This window comes from Eschscholzia californica, unplaced genomic scaffold (assembly GCF_041429995.1).
Source record: "Eschscholzia californica isolate CP2 unplaced genomic scaffold, dmEscCali1.0.p SCAF_2, whole genome shotgun sequence".
NCBI classification, from domain to species: Eukaryota; Viridiplantae; Streptophyta; class Magnoliopsida; order Ranunculales; family Papaveraceae; genus Eschscholzia; species Eschscholzia californica.
This window is the reverse complement of record NW_028238309.1, coordinates 2,420,222-2,436,165: the sequence shown is the minus strand read 5'-3', so window position 1 is coordinate 2,436,165 and position 15,944 is coordinate 2,420,222. Positions and strand designations below refer to the sequence as shown.

Genomic DNA, 15,944 nt, shown 5'->3' with positions numbered 1-15,944 from the left:
TTGAAAGAAAATTAATACATGTTGAAAGTGACAATCAAGCAAGCATATTCAAAACTCAAGTAAAACGATTCACTGACAGTCGAAGGCTCATGTCAAAGCAATCAGAAATCATCTTTCACAATTCCATGGCGTCAAATTCTCTCATATATCTCGCGAAGGAAACACTCAAGCCGAAGCTAAATGGGCTCGTTCCCATACTTAGTAATTTTATTTAGAAAATAGTTCTATCTTTTCTTTGGAACAAGTATTGTAATAATGTACTTGTTTATTAATTTAATGATCTATGCAACAAAACAAAAAGTTTATTTTTTTTTTGAAACCATTGAAACCCTTTTCATTCATAAGTGAATAAATCACTGATTTACATGGATAATGTTAATAATTTCTCTCTTCAAACATCATGAGAGTTGCATACCTTTAAATGCAAAGTGCCTCATAATGAGAAAGAAATTGGACTAGACACGACTCAAGAAAAAGGAGGACGAAAATGAAAGGATCCTATAGATCACGGATGAAAAGACCCTAAAGGTCACCAAAATAACAGAAAATACAAAATAAGAATAAACTAATTTACATCCCCATCACATTCACCGGCAAACCGCCAAATTCGCCGGAAAACCGCCATTGTCGCCGGAAGACCGTCGCCGGAAAAACTGCTTTCATCGTCGGAAATCGTCGCATCACCGGAGAACCACCTCCATCACAGAAAATCGTCGCCGCTGCCGTTATAATATAATTTAAACTCCAGCATCCCTGCCACCCTAAACCACCACCCTTTTGCCACCATCACACCACCACCACCACTCCACCACCATCACTTACACCACCACAGTATTCACTCCCCCACACCACCATTACAAAACACCACCACATATATATAGCAGTTGTTCCTACTAGGGTTTGGACAAATTTTATAGATGAGATTAGAAAATACTAACTTGTTAGGGTTTGGGAAAGTTCTTCACAATTAGAAGCCGAGTGAAGACCAGAACAAAACGTGTCTAGTTGATGACGATGCCATGATTCAAACTTGAAGTTATCTAGACAAAGTGGTTTTGAATTTGATCTGTAATTACTTCAATGATTCTCTATCGGATGATCACTAATCCAGGAAGAAGAACGATGAAGAATTTGATGAGATGCAACGAAGCTTTCATGTAATAAACAAAAAGTTTATTACAGGCAAGCATAATTGTCTTAAGTGTCTTTTACACCAATATTATTAGGGGCCTTTAGAACCTCTCGTTTTGGGATCTTCCAAAGAAAACTTGTAAGTTAAAATGAATAATAACAATAATAATATGGGTTGGTAATGACCCAAATGGACTATCTTGCCCAAAGATGTTATTCTATATTTACATCTTATATGTAGTAAGACTAGCAATAAGAGAAGAGAGAAGCACTTATACTCTGATCTATTTGTGAAAGAGTAGAGCCGTTGAAAAGCATAGAAATTTTGGAGATAAAGAATTTTTTTTTTTTTTTTGTTGAAGAGATAAAGAAGTTAAACAACTAGTTCTTTAAGGAAAATAAACTCACTAACTCGCAACATCAAATATACATAGCTGTTTTTCTAGATGCATAGATTGTGTTTCATATGACTCCACATATTCTGTTGAAGTATTTTCGCTTATAAGTTCCTCGATAACAGATCCCCTCGGAAAGAAATAGTTATATGGATGTTATTGCCTACAAATTATATAGACAATCTGTACTATTCTCGTTCCCTAACATTATATTTGTGTTTAATCTGATTAATTTTTGTGATAATGGTGTGATTTAGACCCAGATGCTGAAGTGATTGCTTTATCACCAAAATCTCTATTAGCTACAAATAGATTTGTTTGTGAGATCTGCAACAAGGGTTTTCAAAGAGATCAAAATCTTCAGCTTCATAGGAGAGGTCATAACTTACCATGGAAGTTGAAACAGAAGAGCACTACTGATAAGAAAAGAGTCTATGTTTGTCCTGAGGTTTCATGTGTTCATCATGATCCTTCTAGAGCACTTGGTGACCTAACAGGAATCAAGAAACACTTTGGTAGAAAACATGGTGAAAAGAAATGGAAGTGTGAGAAATGTGCAAGGAAATATGCAGTTCAATCTGATTGGAAAGCTCATCTTAAAACTTGTGGGACTAAAGAATATAGATGTGACTGTGGATCTCTTTTCTCTAGGTATCCATCTCTCTCTCTCACTCACTCACTAAAATGGTCCTTTTTGGTATGTTTGTTTGTCTCTCTAACATTGGGATTCTTTCATTAGTTTTTGTGTGTCTCTTAGCACTTAGGTTTTTCATTGTTTGGACTCTAATGACTTGGAGGAGTCAGTAGGTTTCAGTTTTCTTGTTTGAATGAGGGTCTCATTTATGGTTCTAGTACACAAGAATAGTAAGCTTCCATGAATAATTAAGGAAAATGAGACTCTGCCTCGCCATTATTCCGGTTGAATCCCGGCTAGTGGAATACTGGCCGAACAAACTATCACTCTTGAATAATAAAGACTATATACTATACCTACTCATGGAATAAATTGCCCTAAAATCTTAATTGTTGTTTTGCCTAACTCTTATTTAGATAGAATATTTGTACAACTTTATGTGATTTAATGGCTACCTATTAATTTTTTGCCTAGTTCAAAATTAGCTCCCAATTGATAATAGTATAAGTTTTGAACACTGCCTATTACTTATTATCTACTATTTTCATGCAAGGCTAGGTTTTCTCTTTCTCTTGATTTTGTTTGTTTTTTTATGTATTTTTGTGTTTGTTTCTTTTTGGTACTTAGTAATGAAAGGAATGCCTGCAATCTCAAGAAAAATGATGAATCTCTGAATTTGTCTACTGAAAAAGTGATACCAAAATAAGATGTTTTTGTATTCTTGTTTTTGGAGTTTTCATGTTTCATAATATGCTAAGTGAGACTATGTATTATATGTCATGATGCAAGCTATCTAGCTATGAGATACTCATTACTTGGATTTGTATCTCTCTAGCTCTAGCTACAACTTTATTAGGTCTCTGAAAAAGAAAATATAGTAGTGATTAAAATCTTGGGGATTTGAAAATTTATACCCTAGATTTCATACAAGATTTCTAAAAGACACTTTACACATAATAGGATAGTGCCCCATTTGTATTTTAGGGTTCCAAATTCATGGTTCCATCCATACCCAATTACCCATTACTTTTTGCATGCATAACCCCACTTCCCTCTCTTTTTCGATGATTCCGATTACAGCAAGTTAAATAGGTTTTCTGTCTAGAGTCTGTCTAATTTTTCTTGTTCTCTGTAATTATTCTTAACTTATACCGATTTGTTTCTTAATTAATGTGATTAATTTCAGGAAGGATAGCTTCATTACCCACAGAGCCTTTTGTGATGCATTGGCAGAGGAGAGTGCAAGACTTTCCTCTAACCCTAATCTTAACTTGACACCAACAAACCCTACTCCAACATCAACAGATCATCATCATCTTCACCACCCTCTCTCTCTCCCTCTCCATAGTTTCAACAGACAGCACTTACAAAACCCACCACCTTCATCATCTTCTCTATTCTTCTCCTTCACTACTACTTCTACTATCCACCAACACCAAGAAAACATCTTCCCTCTCTTAAACCCAACTCCATTACCACCACCCATATCTCTTCTATCATCATGGAAACCCCCATCTCATGAAAACCCTCCTCATCATCAAAACCCTCCTCATCATCATAACCCTAATACCCCAACAACACCTATCTCTTCTTACTTTCATGAATCACCACCACCCAACTTTCTCATTGACCAGACAAATCATTCTGTATTGCCAAACCCCAATGCATCTCCTCACATGTCAGCTACTGCTCTACTCCAAAAAGCTGCTTCTGTTGGTTCAGCTTCCATATTAACAACAAGACCAAGTCAAACTCAGTCAGTAGGTCATATGACTACAGCCCCTCAATCTTTGAACGAGTTAACTGGACCACTGAGTCAAATGGGTGGACCGGATCAGTACCTAGGGTTTACTACATCATCATCTGCAGGTAATAATAATCAGTCAACATGGCAGAAAGATGACCATCTCACTAGAGACTTCTTGGGCCTGGCAGAAGGGGATCATCAACATCATCATGGTGGTGCTGGCGACGACGGTGGTGGGAGGAATGGCGGTGACGGCGGCGGCAACGGGGGTGGTGGTAATGTGAGCCAGAGAGGTTGGTCCACTGGTGGAGTTGATTTCAGAACCTATGACCATGACCACTCTCTGTTGAAGCAGCCACAACCATCAGCATTTGGATTTGCTAGTACATGGGGAGATTGTTGAACCAAGGGCTATAAAGGTAAATTTCCATAAAATTCAAAAATGACAAACAAATCCCTGGAGATGTTTGAATTTCCTTTATCACCCTTTTTTTGAAGACAGTATTTTCTTCTTGATATAAATTAGGGTTTTCTCTTGTTAGCTCAGGCTAGGGCAAGATTAGTTTACTTTCATATGGAAACTTCTTTTATTTTGTTTGGGATCTATTGATGGATTTTTAATTGGAAATTTTAGTTAGTTGATGAATATCGTGTGTTTGTTTGTGGTGTATATAGTAATTTTATGTGGTAATGAAGGTCAAAGTAGGAAAAGTGAAGAAAGTAGGAGTGTTATCTAATAATGACAAAAGTGTAACCCTAAAGCAAATAGAGTAAGACTAGGAAAGTGACGTAAGCACGTTGGTGATGATGTTTCATTGGGATTGACGAATCTACCCTTTTTTAGAAGGCAAAGGTAACACACCGCCCAAAATCATCCTTGCTAGCTCAATTCTTTAGATCTCTTTATATGACTTGAGAATTATCCATTGGAGGAGGATGATTTACATGATATAGTATTAAAGATTGAATGGTGATAATTTGTCCCGAAAAATAAACATCCATTAAGAAAGAGAAAGAAGGGGTCAAATCCGACACACGTTAGATTGTGACGGTATTTAAATCACAGATTTTTTGAGTAGACATAAGTTTGGTCACGCCTTGCCAGTTATATAAACAACAACTCTGTTACTAGTTTCCTAACAACAAAACCTTTAATAAACTTATATAGAATAAACTCGCCTATGATATCCTTGATAACACTAGCATTTGACATAGGTCATCACCTCAAAATGTAAGGAATATGAATTGAGAAGAATACATAGTATAAAATAGCTCGTCTTCTTCGATATGTAGGAATTTGTAAAATCAAATTTAGAAAATGTACACCATAGGCCCCATTCTAGGGAGAGATATGTAAAAAAGCAAAGATAAGTCAATGTTGAAAATTGTGTTTGTGTTCTTGTGGTCCGAGGACTTAGTGGTAGGCTTGCAGCTATTTTAGAGAGAGAGAGAGAGAGAGTGTGAGAGAGAGAGTGTGAGAGAGAGAGAGAGGATAGAAAATAAGAAAGACGAAAGAAGGAAAAAGAAAAAAAAGAAGAAGAATTGTCAACGGATCTAATAAAGATGCTTAGGAAACCTTGGGATAATCAAAATAATTCTCTCAAGTGGTTTTTTTATCTTTCTTTTTGTTTTGGCTACTACTACACCTTTCTTAAATTCTGTGCATTAAAACTAGTAATTACCCCACACGGGGGCAGGCTTAGTTTTGGTAGCCCCTCCTCCCCAATTCCAACTTACACCCCCCACTTACATTTATTATTCAAACTTTATTCCTTTTCCATTTTTACCCATTTCTCATTTCCTTGAAAATAAGAACACAATTCTTTCAACAATTACCATAGTACATTCATCCTCACTAGGGGTGAGCAAAAAGGGATTGGACCGACTAAATTGAAGTGACAAAATTAAACCGTTTAGATAGACCTTTTTGAGCTGAACAAAATATTGTTCGACTCTGCTTGCCTACTTGGCAGGAAAGTCACTCGACTCAAACTGATTTGACTTCATAAGCGGACTTCATAAGCATTATTTCTTTCTTTAGAATATTTTAACTAGTATATCTATGCTTCTCTAAAAATCGAGATTTCCAAGTACAAAATTGAAAAGAGCCAAGAGGTCGGTTGGTTCAGTTCGACCTAAAATAGTCGAAACCCGACCACTGTTTACCCCCTATTCATGACAACAGGTTAATACGCCCACAATAAAAGACCAAAAGCCAAACCACAATCCTCAAGCCTAGTTTGTTTAAATTTGAAGACTGTTGAATAAAAAAATTAGGTTACCACAAAAGATTTATCTAAAAAAGAAGTTACTAGAAGAGATAGACCCTTCGTGCTTATTTAACTTATAATAACCATGGCAAATGAACTCAAAATCAATTAAATCAGCTATTCAAACAAGTCACAGAGAAAACAAACATTTTGAATCTTTCCATTCAAGTTGGTCAATTTAAGACACCACCTCAGTGTAAGGATTCCCTATGGAGGTTTTACTAGTTACTTCTCATTCTCATGGAATGAAAAGAAATCATAGAAGGAGCTTAAAAAGTGGTCTCAAAGATTTAAAAAAAAGGAAAAACTCTATGAATATTCATAATATAAAGATGGTGGGAGAGGATATAGAGAGAGGGAGAGGACATGACCTAGGGATTAATGAAAGTTAAGGTTTAGGGTTAATGGAAGGGATATCCATCCCAAGCTTTTAGAAAGTATTGCAGATTAAGGTACACAATACATGCCATTTGCCTCTTAAAAAAGACTGCATCTCTTTTTATCTCTCTCTCTCTAACCCACACACAACCAGACAAACTAAAAGTTCTTCCTTGGGTCTCCCAAAAAAACACTTATCAAAGTAATTTTAAGATGAAATGGGAATCTCATTACTCCATAAAAATAAATTCAGTCCCCCCAACTATATTCTCTTTTCACTCATTTTCTTCTCTTCCAAAGTTCAAATGCCTAATAATCACCAAACTTTTACTTTTCTTTCTTATGCTTTTTCTCTTTTATCTTACCCACCCTTAGCTGCAAATTCCTCATCTGAAGTACAAACATCCTTTCATTCATAACCATCCAACTATTTTACCATACCCATTTAGTTACTATCACACCATAGCCTTTTTACTTCCCATTCTCGAAAAATATTCTATCTATTCTTCTTCCCCCTGTAAAACAAAATAATCATTATCAACATCGAATATAAGTTCTTATCAACACTAAGTTTGGTTAGAGTTTAAACAAATTTAGTGTGCTTTAGTCATATTTCTGAATGTTTTCTGTTTGATTAGTGCCTCTCACTCGTCTGAATGACTTACTCGGACTGATCTCAAGTCTATTTGAGTCAAACGTAAAATGTATCTTAATTAAGATATGAAATAACTTGAAATGACTAGTGTGTCGATAAGCCATAACTAGAACAGATCAAGCGAAAAAACGACTCAGATTTAGACAACCCGAAAAAACAAACCACTACCTTAAAATGAGTAAAGAATTAGACCAGTTGTAAGAAGACAGTGGATGGGAAGGGCAAATTTTCCTATGTGGGTCAAGACAAGGTGCATAAAACAACAGGCAGTAGAAACAAAAGCCTGACAAAATATATCATAATTCAGATAATTGAAGAGAAAGTATGAACAAGTATTGTCCTATAATAATAAGTAGGTTAAAGAATTCAGTGAGATAATCATTATGCTTCTTCATAAATTTGGAATATAAATTTGCAGGTTTTACTACAGACAAAGACAAGACATCTGTGATTTGAGAATTCTACTTTTAAATCAGTGAAGAACAAATTTAGGGTAGTGTAGTCCACTTCAGAAAGATAAGATACCTCACAACTTTAGTCCTTCAAAATTTACTCCTATGTACTTGTCCAATATATTCTTGAATGCCTGTAAAAATAACCAAATTTATTGTTTGAGAGGAGGTATCTTAGCCAATTTCAATAACAAATTAACAGTACCATGTATTTCCTATTACTCGATCGATATGGACTTATATCTACTTTATCGTGCAGTTTTAATGACAAAATTTAATCATCCATATCCATAAACAAGCATATCAATTCTAAATTGTGTAAGAGATGGAAACACGGATAGAAATTCAATCAGTAACGGATGACAAACATAATAGGTTACTTCCTTGATACACCTACGTAAAATTGCCACAGGTACGGGTGTTATTGAATATTTATATCAGAAAACGCGACAAGGAATAGCATACGACAACCTAATATTATCCAATACAAGGCAGAGCGAGACACAACATTTAGTGTCTTAGTAATTATGTCATTTATTTACTTATAATTCTTTTTGTAGCAACTATTGCTGTTTTATACAACAACGATGACATTAACCTAGGGGTAGTATTTTATGATCCAAAGACTCAAAAGTCCAAACATGAATTTTTGCAAAGCATACAGAGGATGTATATACAAAAATTCATATTTTATCCATTGAAGTTACCACAAGAAAAGCCCGAGGATTCATGCTGCACCAACAAGAAAGTTACTGAGGCGGTGCCTCGATGCGTAAAATTCGATATTTTTTTTTGGCTAAAGACAATGACATCAATTATGAAAAAGCATAGTGTAACACATTTTTCTACTTTACTACCATAGTATAAAGTCTTAAGTGTTACCAAAAAACTCAAAAATAACAGTGAAAAGTCTACCACCATAGCATAACAAGTACCCTTAGCCTAAAATATGTCCGCCACGTCCATTTTTAAAACATGGACGTAAGAGACAGTATCACTGTTTTTTTCAAGGCCTAACGATGCTAAAAAGGAGTATCCGTGTTATGTAGCTTGATACATTGGAAAACCAAGAAACAGCAATACTAAACTAGAAGCAAGTGTGCGTAAGAGAAATAAGCGGGTCTCAATTCATATTGTAATCAAAACCCCAAAAATGTACAAACCGGAGTATTTTGTACTCAAGCTCGTACATTGCAAGCAGAGCTTTAACCTCTTTTTTAGGGTTCACTTAGATGACTAACCCCGTTAAGAAAATCAGAGTCTAACCAATAAAAACTAAGCTCTTACTTGGTATTCTGTAAAAAAATCAGGACGTACAATCTGGGATGGATTATTGATTATTGAAACTCAATATTTTGATATGAAATCATATGAGAATTAGCCTTTTTATTGGTACTCATTGTTTCAATTTTATAATACAACATCCCGTAGAGCAGAACTATTGATCTAAAGACGGGACAGCTTATGCATGAAATTTATTTGGATAAAAAGATGCAGATTTTAATCTTTCATGATACTACGGGACAGTTGAATAATTGAGCAAGCATTCACCTGTTGTGCAAATGACTCTTTGCCATTCAGAATTGCATTCATAGCAGCAAATTGGTCATCAAATACACCATAAACAGTCTGGTAAAATTCATCCCTAGAACAAAAATAATAAATGAGATATAATTTTTATTGAATATATGTAACTCGGGAACCAAAACGATAGAGTAAAAGGTTTCTTATATACCGATCTTCTTTCTTTGTCTGTTCATCTATCTCATCAAACTTCCGTGTCAGGACTTCCGCCGCTACTGGTGAAAGCATGTGCAAAATCAGAGCTTCCAGTGTTCTCGGAAAGTTATGCTGAGAGAAAAGATGACCTCAATTAGTATTCCGCTACAGAACGCACTTTAACCCAGAAATCTCTTCGATAAATAAACTTGTAAGCTCTTTAAGTGTTCAGCCTAAGGATGGAATGCTTCTAAAGTGGAAAATAAAGATCTTCAATAAAAAGACATGCATTTCTAAGTTTTATGTGTCTCGACGTACTGCCATTGCCAGCAAGACACTCTGAAGTTGAAGAGGCTTGAGAGTCCAAATGACATTAGCAACTGCATCATCTTCCAAGCAAAAGGAATTAGCTGCAGCATTCTTTCTGCATTCACCTTCTGCATTGTCCGGGTGATTTTGTTCACTTCCACCAACAACCTTCACACCATCATGAACTAAAGAAACAAGTCCATGGAGAGCTTGGAGGGTAATAGGATCCATCTCATGCATCATAGCCTTGTGCTTTTGGTTAATCCCATATTCATTGCCAAATGCTGGGTCACTTTCTTCACGGCCTGCAAAAAGAATACAAGGTATCTACATATTTCTCACGAGTCCGTATTAGGCGGATATTTCTTACGTGAAGATAGACAGCTGATTTTGTTTTATTATTAATCACAAAAGTAATGGCACGTGCACTATCAAAGTGACCTTGCTGTAAGCCACTTTGGCAAGAGACGTCCTCCTTCAAGTTCCTGTTATCCATTGATCTCGGATATAACATTTGATCCTGTCCTATATCCAGAAGAAGAAACCTTCATCACATGCTCAAGCCTCAAACACACAAAAGAATTATTGATAAAGGAAGATGTTTTTCTGAATTGGTATGTGAATCTATGCATCACAACAATTTCAAACTTAGTTTTAACTCAATCAAACTCTGCAATTGTAAAGGCTACAGATATTACATTACGTGCTGTAGTATCCATTTCTAAGTCCTTCCATGATAATGTATATTATGAAGTCATGGCATATGACAAACACAACAGATCATAATGTGTGCTTTTGTGTGCGTGTGTGCATGACAGTGTCTCGATGTTAGATGTCATTCTGCAAGATACATAATCTTTTTACTCATATCACATGTTAAGTGTCGTTCTTCCAAGATACATAATACGAGATACATAATTAAATACCATTTGGCTCAAATTTATGTAGTGTATTTTACCAAAGTATCTGACTAGTTAGAATTTGCGTACCATTTCCTTGTTTACCAGTCTTCATACATCAGGATTTGAGAAGCAATTGTAACATAAAAAGAAGAAATATAAAAAAGAAAGAGTCAATTCTACTATATATACGCACTCTCAATTATTCAAGTAACTTGTAATAATGGTGAAAAGAAATTTTTAACTTATTATTAAAAACATAATAAAATAAACAAAAATGATAAAGAAACCTTCTCATAATCACGCGAAGATAATATGCATCCATGTGTTCCTGCATACTAGACATCATGCTAGACCTCCACCAAAAGTTAACAGCACTAGTTAAATCATCACTATCCACTTGGTGAAACCTGTCACAAGAATCACAAAAGAAACCTCTAGTGAATCAACAGTCTAACACGACCAATCAATGTACTGAAAAAATTATCAGACGTGGAATGATCTTATATGCCACAGGGAGGAAAACTAATTCATGGTGCTGAAAAGATTCAAAGAGTGTTAGTTCAAGTATCAATAGCAAAAACCGATAGTTTTATAGGCTAACCAAATAGGTGCCGAGTAAGGGCACATCCATATTCACATTTGCTAAGAACAGACACCCTAAGAGTGCTACAGCTTTACATCAGAAGAATTCTACAGTCTTATGTGTTAACCTACTCGCCGTACTCCCTAGAAGCAAAGCCTTATTCAATAGCACTCACTTAATAGCACAATATGCAAGGTTCTTCCTTCTTGTAGTTCCAATTCAGATTAATTAAGATTAAGACTATTATTCACTCGGTTAGAGCCATGAGAACATAAGTGACATATCAAATTGATTAGTTAGATGCTTTCATGCAGATATGAGAAATTTGCGGGTCTTACAGAGTTTTTTTTTGTTATTTTGTTGAGTTTAATTAAAATATTTTGTTCTCTGAAGCTTACTCTTCTCTAACCTTTTCTATAATCCTTGCAAGGCTATAAAGTTTTTAGTGATTGAAGAAACTCAAGTATCAGGCACGATAGCTTTAACATAATTCTTACAAAAGAGAAAGGCAAAGAAAAATAATCAATATGAAAAACTCCAGATTCTAAAAGATTGAAAGTAGAGGAATATATATTCTTACCAGCCCTCGGGAATGAAAAGTGCATCACCTGCATGAAGAATCACTTTCTGAGAGTACATCATTGAATGCTTAGCTCTTGAATGAATTGAAAAATCTGGTTTTTCTAGATCAACGGAACTACCAAAAGAAAAAGAAAAACACACATCACAGTTTTTAGTTAAGTATCAGTTTTACTGTTTCAAATACCTAGGTATCTTTAACTAAAATAAAACAATCTCCAAGATATAGAACTACTTTCAATCTTTTAGAATCTTCTTGTCTCAACGCAACATACCTATGATTTGAAGCCTCCCCGTATATAGGCATAGGATATAATGATGGAACTGCAGAAGGAGGCCACAGAACAACTGCAAATGAACATGTAGGAATATGTATAATATGAACACTTACCAAGGCTTGTCTGATAAAACAATGCTAAAATCTATCATATAGACTTCGAAAATTTAGACATCAAACGAATGTTCGTTACTTCGACTGGGTGCAAATATTCGAGATTTACCCTCTTAGTTTTCACCACCTTTTATGACCTATAGCTGATATTAAATAACAGCCAGAAATTGTTATCCATTTCCTCATGACGGATCTCGAGCATGAAATGTAGTTTAACCTTCAAGAACTGGGAAACGCTTCGTAACATGTTATTACTCCTTTTGTATATTTTGTGTATCAGATAATCCAACACTCGTATTGGATACTCAAGTCACTTCAATAAGTATAATGTGAGATTTTCTATGTATATCTTGTCTTAACTTGCACAAAACTGTGTGAGAACCATAAACTACATATATGTTCATACCAGCGTATACTGATGTCTCCTTACGTATGTTAATCGTTTATGTAGGACCAAAATAATTTTATATGGAAGTTTATAAAGAGAAAACGTGTATCATACAGAAGCAACAAAAATGAGCCTTGTGCTGTTATTCCAAGTTAGTGGAAACGATTGAGGTCCGATGCTTCAAATTAATACTGAACATATTAAACAAATAAGTTTTTTTCAAGATGAAGCAATCACAACTCAAATAATAAACTACTACGACGAGTAATGCCCATACCTTGTTTGCATCCAGCAACTACACATAGTAGATTATTATCTGGATCATAGTGAGTACTAGATCTTGATTTTGCAGTATTCATCCATAAGTTGATAGAAGTTAATGCTTTACCCTCAAGAATTTTGGGCTGTTTTAAGAAACAAAGGGTAACTCAATAAAATTACATTTCAAAGTGAGTGGTCAGCTCAATGGTAATAGTCTCCTCATGAAATAGAGAAAACAAACTCAAAACCAGTGTCAAACCATTTGAATATCTTGTTTCAAAGTTTCCAACTGAGACTTCTCTGTATTCTCCACATTCAGAATCGGGACCTGCAAGATGAAATATAATCAAGTTCATACGTGATACATACTTATGGAATCAAATACGATATCTGTTGATTGCATGAAAGAAGAATTACAATAATAAATTCGTTTAGATATAATAAAACTAAGCAATTCTGAAGTACCCAGTGAAGAGTGATGATCATACATGGGAGACCAAATTTTGCATATGACACTTTTATTTAGCAAAACAGTTTGAAGTATTTGAAGTCATTGAAAGTTAATATAGAGGAAGGTTTTAGGCTTAACAAGTCTATTTGTAAATCTTCTTTCGGCATAAGATAGTACTTCATCAGAAATAATTCAGACATTATTGTCCCCAGTATTTCATAATTTCTACGTCAATCAAATTTCTAGGTCTAAAGTTGACATGCTTTTTTCCTACAGTAAATTTTACAAATCTCAAGTTCTAGATTCATGGATTATAGATACAGACTAGGATTTTGTGTAAGACCTCATACAAATGAATACCAAAAGCAAGAAGTACAAAGTCACTACCTGTGCTAAATAAACTTGATCAGGAGAAGCCACACAGGCTTCATCTGCTGATGCCTTTGTCAGCTCAATACATTCTGGGTCAACACAAACACGACTACCATCATCTGAATTTTGGAGACGTTTGCAACAAGTGATGAAGGTGGAGAAGGGTAACGGTACCTACAATAGATAAACGTGACTAGTGTGTTATACAGAAGACCTGGTGTATCTAACGAATAAACATTTCTCGTAAGCAATACGTCAAACCAATTGAATGTAAGTTATTACTCTTTCGTGACTTCTAAGATCTCCATAGAAGACAGGCGCAGACCTAGACAACATAGCCTCCACAATAGACAATCCTACTCGTTCCTGAAATACCCGTGCAAATTATCAAAACGTCACCGTGAAATGAAACATCAAACAAAATAAAGCGCTCCGAATCAGCAAAACTCCTGTTAATCCATTTATTAGTATAAGAAAGTCTATTTGAATTTTCCTTTCCTTCCCAGAATCCTGGGAATGTCTAGGGTTACAACTTTTTTCGCGGCCTTCGCCTTTATGAACTAACTATAAGCAGTAGACCTTCACATTTGCATGATACTACAAATTATTCTGCACAGAAGGTATTATGGCGATAGTTTTGTGAATGGGTACTTCTCATTAAGCAAAAATATCATCTCTTACGACAAAGGAACAAACAAAAAACATCAAACTAGGGTTTAAAACGATACCTATTGACATATTGAGTTGATACAGTCCTTACTATGTAAACCCTAATTTTCTCATAACAAAATGAAAGTAGTTTGAAGCAAGAGACCTGTAAATAGTCGAGACCGCCATTAGAAGGATTCCATTTGGAAAATGCTTCCCAGTCATTGACACATCCATGGAAAACCTAAAATTAGAAAAAAGAACACAAATCAAAAACAGGAGGTAGAATTACACTTTGCTACAGAGAGAAAGGAAGAAAAAAAATTAGGGAATTGAGAATACCGCAGGAACATTTCGAGATTCGATCTTGGAAATGAAATCAGAAGAGAGAGGAATTTCATCGAATTGAAGAACGCAAATAGGGTTTTCAAATGATTTCATTGTATTCTTCTCCATTTTTTTCAACTTCTTTAGGAAATTTAAAGACGTCTTTGGTGATTTTATAGGCAGGTCATAGATGCCATTGACTTTGGTCAATAGATTTGGACTCTAATTGGCTTAAGGCATACTCTCTTTTGACATTTCAAGATGTCAATATCTGGAATGATTAGTGGATTCCTAATCAACCACCCCTAATAGTCAACAACCACAATTCTCCGCATATTACAGTGTTTTAATTGATTTAGAATAACAGTTGGGATGATACCTTACTTAGTTACTCTCTTCCATTTTCAATTCTAACATAGTTTATCTTATTAAAACTATTCATTGTTGAAGGAGGATGATAATATCTTACGAAATCGAGTAACTTAATGTCAGTTTGATGTGCATCAGATGATGAAAGAGAATATCCCTGATAACCATAGTGTGATCAACTGGAGCTTTATTTGGAACATTAATACTATCCCGAGAATTTCACTCTTCCTATGGAAGTGTTGTACGGAGAGCTTATCGGTTCGTCATTGTATTGGCAAATTTGTTGGCAACATCTTGAATTGCTCTTACTGTCATGAAGTTGAAACTCAGGTCACGCTTTACTTCATTGTACTTTTACTAGGAATAATTGGTTCTACTTTAATATTCAGTCGAGTAATATTGTATCTTTAAAGGAATGGATAACGTCTTGGAACAATACCCATCATCACGATAACAATCTAGAAACGCTTTATGCAACTATTTTGTGGTTTATTTGGAAAGCTCGTTGTGACCATTGTTTCCAACAACATAACATTTCTCTTATGCAGGTTATCAACCAGATTTTGGAATTCCTCAAGACTACTGTTCATAAAGTTACTAAAAATCCTCAAGTGAAAGTGGTGCATCTTTTACTAAAACTAATGAAATTGCTGGAATTAGTTGCATAATTCACAACCAAAAACCTCAACTCGTAAATGCAAAGGCAACCACCATCAGATCAAGAAACGTTGAAGAATGTGAAATCCAAGCTGTTCTTATGGAAACCGAATGGGTTTCTAACATCAATGTTAAATTTCATACATGCTTTTTTTATTGAAAGAAAATTTATACATGTTGAAAGTGACAATCAACCAAACATATTCAAAACTCAAGTAAAACGATTCACTGACAGTCGAAGGCTCATGTCAAAGCAATTAGAAATAATCTTTCACAGTTCCATGGCGTCAAATTCTCTCATATATCTCGCAAAGGAAACACTCAAG

At 35.1% G+C, this 15,944-nt stretch overlaps 2 protein-coding genes across 2 annotated transcripts; one reads left to right on the top strand and one right to left on the bottom strand.

The window, feature by feature from the left end:
• Window positions 1-1,770: 1,770 nt before the first annotated feature.
• Window positions 1,771-4,553, top strand: LOC147555213 (uncharacterized; the record flags this gene model as incomplete). The annotated part of the gene is made up of 2 exons (XM_086657531.1): window positions 1,771-2,177; window positions 3,347-4,553. Coding segments are annotated over 2 exons (1,371 nt in total), but the record flags the coding sequence as incomplete, so codon positions are not given.
• Window positions 4,554-6,558: 2,005 nt separating this feature from the next.
• Window positions 6,559-14,731, bottom strand: LOC147555212 (lysine-specific demethylase JMJ31-like). Its single transcript, XM_086663631.1, has 16 exons — window positions 14,608-14,731; window positions 14,432-14,509; window positions 13,900-13,983; window positions 13,633-13,791; window positions 13,054-13,122; window positions 12,811-12,937; window positions 12,030-12,102; window positions 11,756-11,872; window positions 10,880-10,999; window positions 10,680-10,698; window positions 10,132-10,210; window positions 9,700-9,995; window positions 9,398-9,513; window positions 9,214-9,307; window positions 7,736-7,796; window positions 6,559-7,070 (listed from the first exon to the last, which is right to left on the bottom strand). The coding sequence occupies exons 1-15, from the start codon at window positions 14,719-14,721 to the stop codon at window positions 7,737-7,739; spliced, it is 1,605 nt and encodes a 534-aa protein (XP_086519757.1). The 5' UTR covers window positions 14,722-14,731; the 3' UTR covers window positions 6,559-7,070; window position 7,736.
• Window positions 14,732-15,944: the final 1,213 nt, after the last annotated feature.